This window comes from Dermacentor variabilis, chromosome 8 (genome assembly GCF_050947875.1).
Source record: "Dermacentor variabilis isolate Ectoservices chromosome 8, ASM5094787v1, whole genome shotgun sequence".
Lineage (NCBI taxonomy): Eukaryota > Metazoa > Arthropoda > Arachnida > Ixodida > Ixodidae > Dermacentor > Dermacentor variabilis.
Genome location: NC_134575.1, coordinates 44,733,131 through 44,742,525, shown reverse-complemented (window position 1 = coordinate 44,742,525; position 9,395 = coordinate 44,733,131). Strand labels below are relative to the sequence as shown.

At 46.8% G+C, this 9,395-nt stretch overlaps 1 protein-coding gene across 2 annotated transcripts; it reads left to right on the top strand.

Moving 5' to 3' along the window:
• Positions 1 to 935: 935 nt before the first annotated feature.
• Positions 936 to 8,760, top strand: LOC142590168 (GTP-binding protein Rhes-like). 2 transcript variants are annotated; one of them, XM_075702063.1, is made up of 3 exons: positions 936 to 1,501; positions 5,676 to 5,902; positions 7,859 to 8,760. In XM_075702063.1, exons 2-3 carry the CDS (start codon positions 5,699 to 5,701, stop codon positions 8,363 to 8,365), a joined length of 711 nt encoding a protein of 236 aa, XP_075558178.1. In that variant the 5' UTR covers positions 936 to 1,501; positions 5,676 to 5,698; the 3' UTR covers positions 8,366 to 8,760. The 2 variants fall into 2 exon arrangements, with proteins under 2 accessions (XP_075558178.1, XP_075558179.1); XM_075702064.1 differs by lacking the exon at positions 936 to 1,501 and having other exon boundaries at positions 5,591 to 5,902.
• The last annotated feature ends 635 nt before the right edge of the window (positions 8,761 to 9,395 follow it).

The window sequence follows — 9,395 nt, the reverse complement described above, 5'->3', positions numbered from 1 at the left end:
CATCTGTGCCCCAACATTTACGCCTCATCCATTTGATATGGGTAGCAGAATACATAGCACTCAGTTTAAGCGAGTCAGGCGAGTCACTAGTAGTGGCGTCTCTTGAAGACCCGGTACTGAGAATCCTAAAACCTTGGCCATACATCATGGCTGCAAGGTTTCAAAATGATGTGTCCAAGAAGAATATGTCAAGTGATGTGTAATAAATAACACAGATTTTCAGCACTTTAGATTCCCTGGGCACGACAGATGGTGTTCAATAAGGAGATTTGAGGTTTCGTTCAGGAGAAAGTGTTGCCGAATATCAATCCCTAGTTTTTTATTACCAATGATGTGGTTTGGTACCTCCCCCTTAATGTTTTCATTGGAGATAACCTGAAACTATGGAACATTTCTTTATAGAGTGTAGTGGGTTCGACGTGTACAGAAAAAGACTTCTAGAAGGTCCTCTTCTAGAAGTCTTCTAGAAGAGCAAACTTGGATTGTTCATTACGCTTCCTGTGATACTGTCTCTTGTGGCGTCGGTACTAGTGCACTGCAGTAGGAGCGTGTGTGATGCCATATTTAATTTTGTAAGTGAAACAAAAATACTGCCATTTTCATTTTATCATTTTACTTTACTCAATATGAACACAAAAATATTAACTTGAAATTTTAAAATATTACAACGTGCAAATTGATATCGATTGGTATTCATTTACTATCATTCGAACATTTTATTTATGTATTCTTCCGTTTTTACCTACTGCCACCCGATTTGTGGCCCATAGCCCGTAGTGAGCTAAGCCATACCCGTAGGCACCAAACTAAACCAAACCGAACGTCAACGAGAAGGAGGAGCACGTGATGGTTTCGCTATTGACCCGCTCTGAGGCGCTGGCTTCGGTGGTACTCTCGCGCTTGAACCCACGCCGCTCGCCGCCGCGCTGCAGACAACGTGCTGCGCCTCTTCCTCCACTAGGATAACTCAAAAGCTTCGTTCCCCTCATCCTTCGGTCGCTTCGCGTATCTCTCCATCTGATTCCGGCCGCGTCGTATGCTTCCCTCCCCAGCTGATCCGGACGACTCCCTTTCTCCAGGGGTTTCCCAGCGGCCCTAGAGAACGTGTGGCGGTGGTTAGAAAAGCGCCGGCGCCTTAGCGGCCTAGTCGGCATCGGTCTCAGACGCAGAAAGGTCGCGCTGTGCGCTCCCTCCTTGCGTGCAGCCTCGACGCTCCTTGCTTTCATCTCGACGCTGAAACACGTGTGCTCACAAGCGAGCACGGAATGTGGTTCGTTCTGTCCGCTTCGGGGGCGTTCATCGAACGATAGGACTTATAAAGTCATCTCCCACTTCCTGTTGCCGAAGAAGTTCGTCGTCTGATACGTCTGCAGCGTTTGAATTTCCGCCCTCGAGCAGCTGTGAGACCTGCACTGGAAAATGTTGAATGGTTAAGTGTGGGTACCTTCTGCTCGCATCAGCCCGGAGAACTCGCTTTTGACCGAAACTCTCACGGCAATTGGTGAGTCCCGACACGCCCCGAACCTTTTGTTATTCGCGTCGTGGCAGCTTTCTCCGAACCTTTGGATAAAAAATGGCTTATTAAACAAAGACCTGATCGAAAATGTTTTGCACATAGTCATTGCTTATCTTATTGCACAAACCATGTTCTTTGCTAAGCAGCGTATAAGGCAGAATGCTGTGATTAGATTAACGTCATTCGATCGGACAACGCATCTTCGCACTTGGGTTCAGGCTACTCTAAGTAAGGCGCCGATAACTGCAAGACAGTCGTCGCCCATGAGAAACAGAAAATGGTCGCAATTACAAAGTTACTTGCTTCGTCCTGAGGAACCATTCTTTGCACAATCCGCTCGCATGATTGAATTGGCGCCGTATAAGCGATCTTTGTACATCGGAGCACTGTGCCACGACTCTAAAGCTGCAACTGTCGCACGCACATGGTGCTTTGGGCTTCGCACGATGTCAGCTCGGGCGTATTTGTAGCAGATTGCATGTCGACATCTCAATTTCTATTTCACTTTGTTTTCATGTTGAAAAGTGCTGCCTTAGCCCACACATGTTCACGAGTTTCGACACCGTAGGTAGGTATATAGCCTACTTTTCGTCTTCTTTTCTTTATTTTCCTGTCATTAAAACTTCTCTGTTACATACTGTGTTTCATCCCTTTGCGAATAGACACTGCTGCTAGCAATAAAACGCGCTGCTGATGATAAACTCTGCGTTAAACTCATCGCGAGCGCTGCAAGACTGACTGCTGCCTTTACGGGCGCGAGAATATATGCCGACGTGAGAGACACGTATATCTTTGCAGCCGAAGCCTACTCCTCCGGCGATGCTGCTTTGTCCCTTCGTGCTTAACTGCACCGAGTGTAAAGCTAGGAATTCCCGAAGTACGTACGGGCTGATGTCGTAAACTTCCACGTGAGGAGGTTGGGTGAATTGGTTGGTACTGCTAGCCGGCGCTGAAAATTAACAGTCATCGAGAATGCCTGCTTATATCTTTCGCAGTGTGGAGGGAAAGGAGGCGATAACGCGAAAGGAAAGAAAGAAACGACGTGAAAATACGTTCGCTGAAGCGCCAGGGGGCCAGATGCAGAGCAATTTTCTGAAAGAAGCCGTAAGGTGCTGCGCAACGGCTCCAGTATACCATATAAGAACGTTAATTGACGTGAAGAAAGGAAGAAAAGAAGTGAAGCCAGTAAAATCGGCAAAAAAATTTAGATTGTCGCTTCAGAACACTCTAAAATAATTTTCTCGAGGGCTGAATGGAGAAAGAATCACTACTTGAAGCTACAGCTGCTAGTATAAATGCACCACTATGTTGGTCATGAAAGGCATCTGGATCACTGATTATATACGACGCACAGAGCGAGCATATACTCCGTAAGTAACTAATGTAGGGGTTGTCAAAGAAGGAACATATCGCGGAAATCATGTCTGTGAGTCTGCAAAAGGCGAGTCACTCTTTGCGTGACGTGACCAGAGTGCATCAGACAGATTCGAGAACAAGAAGCAGACCTCTAAACGTTAAACAGACACTGAAGGAAAAATACGAAGTCCAGCTAGAGTGAAAGATTGTGCTTCCGTAAATAAGGGACTCGTCATTCGTAGCGAAACACAGCTTTTTTGATTGAGCCCGCTTATATTGAGCTACACTACTTCTGGCGTGACGTCAGCAGGGGCTGACGTCACAGACAGCGGCAGAGTTGGAGGACACAGCTGGAGCGGGCGAGTAAAATTCAGGAGTACCAAAGGGCGAACTTTGCTGGCAATTTTCTATGCAAGAAAAAGTCAAATGTGGACGCACAGAAAACAACGCTGTACTTCTAGACCAATAATCTATCGACCTAAGTCGGCTTGATATTTTCCTTTGTGTTCCACTGAAAAAAGGACTGTCAGCGGACTTCAGCAATATTCTCTAGTTCTGAATCTATTTACTGCGACAGAAGCGTCCATCGACCGTGCACAGCGCAGTCTTCGTAAACACATGCATGTAATGTGAACAACGTCGCGTCCGCTGAATACAGTATTGCCAGCTATTGCTCCCGAAAAGCATGCACACACTCTTGCGGTCTCTAAGGCCTCCGAAACCCCCGAAATCGGCAAGCACCAAATTGTCGCGGCAGCTCAGGAGTGGGTGCCCCCGTCCTACTCCCTACAGTACTTTGCGACGCCGTCTGTGATCCCATTTACGAATAACAACCTAAGCGAGCAAAAAAAAAAAAGACTGTTCATTTTGGCATAAATGATACCAAAGTCATAGCTGCGCTCCGTGCGTTCTAACGTTCTTAGTTTTCAGTGTTCTTTTTTTCCTGAACTATTTCATGAACAAATTCAGCGAATGTTAAAAGTAATGGCCGTGTCTCGCTAGTATTACACGTCATCAGGTCAGAACTTATTGCCTCACGCACATTCTTTTTTTTCCTTTTTCCAGGAAGAGAAGATATGGTCATGCGTATAGAAAAATTAACCAAAAGCAGCTCAACATACTTTGTGCTCCAGATTTACGGGTCAGACCTTTGGCATAGCGCGTCAGCTTCACTCAAACAAATGTGCGAGCTTGAACAACAGGGCTTGCTTTGCGCAGACAGAAACAGGCACGCCCGTCAATTTGAGCATATTATATTAGTGGCAGTCTATGTTTCAGACCTTCGCAAACAGCTTCTGTTGCGAAACAGCGGTTACCTTGTTTTTCTCCGGTTTTGTCTCCTCTCTCAGTGAACCATGGGCTATATTTTCCCGAACCAACGACTATGTCTAAAGAGACGCATCTACCTCCAAACCCCTTTCAATGCAGTCTGAACCTTCGTGAACCCTTCTATAATGCCGTCAGGATCAATTAACCGGTCCTATGCTCTGAATCCCCACAACCCTCGCCAGCTCTTTCTCTGTCTCCCTTCATCACACTGCCTTAGCTGATCTTTCTCGTACGTGAACACGTCGAAGCCACCACGTGTCTCGCTATTCCTGGATCTGGGCAAACACGCGGGTCAAACGCAATACACCGAACAACAAAAGAGTGGTTGGCGCCGGTTTTGCCGAAATAGAACCCGGAACAGGAGGTTCTTTCCGTTATACCCGACTTGGATCCCAATTTTCCCAAGGCTTACCATGATTGCCCAGCCTTTCAGATATACCGCTGTTTTACAACGTCGTATTATACCGCACCCTTTCCTTGACTAAAGCCGAATTGAGTGTTCTGCAAGCTATGAAGAAGAAGGCGATTAATCAAATGTTTTCATTTAGGAATGCAGTCTTGGTGTGGCATGCTTGCGCAAACTTTCTATGGAGACGTCTTCCGCCAGTTTCCCGGTAGAAAAACAAGATTTCAAGCATGGTGTACACTGCAAAGTGATTTACGTTTTTAAGAATCAATAAGCGTGCACATCAGTCATGACGAGACTGATGTGCACGCTTATTACCATTACCATTAACTAACACCATTACGCCCGTAAATGTGCAAGGGTGTGAGTTACAAAGACAAAACACTGTTAACTTTGTAAATGGGCTTACAGTGTAGTGTTGCGGGTGGGGACGCAACACTTACGTTACAGCACCAGATTTTAAAATCTGCCCTAATGGTTGAGTATAACTTTTGTCCACAATGTTTCCAGTACAATTAAATCACTTGTGCAGCTCTCCTTCGAAGTATTCTCCTTTGCAGTGTAATAATTTGAACTGCACGCCACGGTAGCGTTAAATCGGCGGAGCATTGCGGATACGTCTTGCTCCACCTCAGCCTTTGCAGTGCAAGGCATGGAAGAAGGAGCAAGAAGCATCGCGAAGAGGTATACGAAGCCTCCAACGCTTATTGACGCAGTTAGAGAAAACTTCTTTTGCCGGGGCTACGAGCTCATTTGCTGCAAACACTCGGATAGGTATACCACAGAACCTTTCTCTAAATGTCCAAGACGAAAATAAAGTTTAAAAATTGTTCGCTCTTTACACTGTCTGCCTTATATCTCAGGCAGTGCAAAATATATGTGCGGTAAGAACAGGAATGCTTTGAAAGCCATGCTTATTACACATAACCATTTCGCTTTATACCCCGCGATATTTTTTGTTCTTGAAGTTATGCACAGGGCACGTAACTCTTCGCGAGGCCATCCCTGAGTCTGTAGACGTAGAGCCTAGATCTCACCGTGTCTTCGTCCTCGCCCCTCGTCTTCAAGCACATCACCTGCCAAGAACCGCCATGCCAATCACGGGCCAGGTGCCGTCGCTGTCGGCTCTGCAGCCCCCGCACGAAGACGCGCACAACAGCCACCAGCACCGCCACCCGGCCAAGGACCAGTACCGGGTGGTGGTACTCGGGGCAGCACGAGTGGGCAAGACGGCCATCGTGCACCAGTTCCTGTACGACGAGTTCCCCGTCGACTACTTTGCCACGGTCGAAGAGGTGAGTGCTCCGGCTGGTGCCCTGTGGCCTTCTAAAAAGCACGCACACAGACGGGTGGGTGGGCAGGCAGGGCAAGGTACGGCAGGCGAAATCATACCTACCACCAATTAATAAAACCGTACAGTGCACCCCCTATCAGTTGCAGATCACCTTAACTTCAACGTGAATGCACATCGCAGCTTATATTAAAGACGAATATTAAGACGATGGTGCAAACCTCATCATTTCCGCTAAGCAGAGGGGACATCGCTGCTCCTAAGCTCCAATTTTGCATTCACAACATCGGCCTTAAAGGGAGGGGGTACGAAAGTGAATTAGTGAGTTAGCGAAGCGAGCTGGACATTCTGAGATTCTATTTTGGGAATTTTAGCTTCTACCACAAATCCACCTGAAAAGCCACAACAACGCCAAATGGCACAGCTGAACAAAGATGCAGCTGGCATAGATATCTACATAATTACCGAACCATATTCTTGTCCATATCTCATGGCGTGTCTGTGAGAATACCACATGCGTAAAATAGCCCGGCTTTCAATCCCGTTCATGCGTACTTGTTATTGTTCCAAACACACGCGGAAGGTTAGACGCTTGATTCACCGGGCAACGTGTAACTATTCATTCTGGTACGTGCTGCAGCAATTGTGTGTGTCGGGTACTAAATTAAATATTGTAAGCCCACCTGTCTCGTGCTGAAATAACAAACGAGGCGTTCATCACAGCTGTGACACAGCGACCTGTGGCGGATAAAAAAAGGGCAGTCAACAGCGGTTGACAACGAAGAAAGACAAGATCCTATCGGGGCATTGGTGTAGCATGTGGTTTGTTGTTTAGAATGCACTACCTTCAGTTAGTCACATTTTTGGAATATGCCACTTCCGGAATCGGCCTGTATTTTCGTAGAGTAAATGCACATTTCCTGTCCTAGTTTTTGGCGCCCGCAATTTTAACAAAGACACCTCGGTTTAATTTAGGCCATCTTGCGCCAAATACGCATCACTGCTTCTGCGCACATAGCCCTACACCATCTTTATTGCGTCCTTGTTGCTGTAAGCTTCATTTTATGCCTTTTTCATCGTCCTACGTGCACTTTGCAATTTGAGGAGCGAAAGTTGCTACATAAGTAAATCCCTTGCTACGAACCCGAAATCGATCTGAAGTGTACAAAGACCTTGTCTTCGCAACGTTCAACCATGGGTTCGCCGATGCATCTAGTGAGCATGAATCACACTGGACAGTTTGCTGCTTAAAATATTGCGGTGTTTTGATAGAACTGTAGTTTTGAGAGTGACAAAGAACTTCGGATTCGGATAGGTACACTTTACAAGGTGTTTCGGTGCCCTTGAAAATATTGTCAAGCAACCACAGACACCTAGCCTTGCTTATACTTCAAATAATTCGTTAAAGATCTTCAAAATTTACTCTTAATAGGTCATTGCCTGTGTTTAACTTGTCCATGCGGATATCATTTGCAAGAAATACAAAATCACTCTAGTAAAAATTACAATAGTTACGTCAATAAACTTCTTCGAGGGCGTTTTACGGAAGTTATTTGTATAGGAAAGTTAAATAGAATTGTCATAAAAATCGAGCAACATCTAACTCTTATTATCAAAATCACCATGTAAATCAAATAACTCTCATCAGTATATTTGTTTATTTCACCTGATTACACCCACGGAGTGTTGAGCATCTGCGCCAGGCTTCACTGCTTCATCTTTTAACGTTTAGTAAAGCAATGAAGGGGGCTAGTTGGTGAACGTTCATGGTTATATTGCGCTCAGTTTTACAAACACGATATTAAGGAAGGACAGGACAGGACGTGGACGGATGAAGCGCAATTAATACGATGTTTCGCTTCATCCGTCCACGTCCTGTCCTGTCCTTCCTTAATATCGTGTTTGTAAAACTGAGCGCAATATAACCATGAATCTTTTAACGTCTTTCTCATTCACGCAGTTCCACACGGGCGAATACGATTTGAATGGTGCCTCGCTCACGCTGGACATCGTGGACACGAGTGGCAGCTACCCGTTCCCGGCTATGCGGAGGTTGGCCATCACCACGGCCGACGCGTTCGTGCTCGTCTACGCCATCGACGACCCGGAGTCGTTCGAAGAGGCACGCGGCATCCACGACCAGATCGTCCAGCTGCACTCGGCCAAGGCGCCCGTGGTCGTGGTGGGCAACAAGTGCGACCTGCCCGCCGCGATGCGCCGCGTCAGGCGAGAGGTGGCCGAGACCATCATCTCCATCGACTGGGAGCACGGCTTCGTCGAGTCCTCGGCCAAGGAGAACGTCAACGTGTTTGCCATCTTCAAGGAACTCCTTGCTCTGGCCAAGATCCCGTACGACCTCAACCCGGCCGTCCTGAACAAGAGGCGGCGTTCTCTGCCCGTCTACCCGACCAGCCCGACCATCAAGGACAATACGCTGCTGAAGAGGAACAGCTGTGCCGTGTCTTAACTGCATGTACTAAGTCCCTAGTGTTACGTGAACTTCTCATCTCGGACGTTTACCTGTGCTGCCAGTGAGTGTGATGTTTATCATCTGCGCTGTCGTGCGATACTGAGCGCACAAATTTGCAGTGAAACGAAGAACTGCATCGGCCTGACCATAGCGAACGCTTTTGCCGGGGATAAATGCCTTTGTCCTACACTCAGCGTTACACGAGAGACCAAAATTGTGAAACCGCTATGTTCGCTAGGTCTTCGTTAGGTCGGGAAACAGGCGCCAAGTCTTGTGTTCCCGGCAACACAGTCTACCAAAGACAATGCGTGAAGTTGTGTAGGGAGGAACATTCTTCATAAAAACGTCGTTGGTTCCAGTCTGTACCTTGTGAAAACAAATAAAAAGTGACTTTCGCCTGTTGACGAGTGATTCTCCTTCGTCAAAATGACGACTCGGGCCTGCAGTTGTCTATGAGCTTAATGGTGCGTATACTGAGCTTGGAGCTGGGATGTTGAGCAACCTGGCGTCTTCACCTCGCGTTTCCACGATCAACACGAAGCCTTATTTATAGTGCGGTCCAAATAGACTGCTGTCGAAGTTGCTCTTGGCTTCGATTTCCGGCAGATTGAGGTTCCAGCTCCAGAAATAAAAACGTATATCTCGTATGAGGTTACACTTCTTTCCTTTCGAGCAAATTCATTGCGGTGGAATTTCGCTAGTGAAAGCTGAAGTTACAACTGCTTGTATGCGCAGCCTAGGAAGCCAAACATAAGCAAAAAAAACAAGCACAATACTGCCAGCATGACGCAGCAGAAACAGCCTATACTTCCGCGCAATCCACGGCTTCTCATGAGGATTGATACATTGGTGTCACGTGTCCTCTTCGGTCTGGAACATTGTACTTAAGAGGACTGTCGCACTGCGAACACCACCAGCACGGCAGCGAATGCTCGAGTTCATTATCATGAAGGTCATAAACTATGCCGGTGCCCAGTGAGTTCTTGTTTTTACGAGCGTTGTTGCATCTCGTCGGAATAAATTGCCG

Excerpts from the sequence above, each read along its gene's own strand:
- LOC142590168 (XM_075702063.1), top strand. The coding sequence starts at position 5,699 with ATGCCAATCACGGGCCAGGTGCCGTCGCTGTCGGCTCTGCAGCCCCCG. Across the intron at positions 5,903-7,858 it reads ACTTTGCCACGGTCGAAGAG|TTCCACACGGGCGAATACGA; the intron begins GTGAGTGCTCCG and ends TCATTCACGCAG.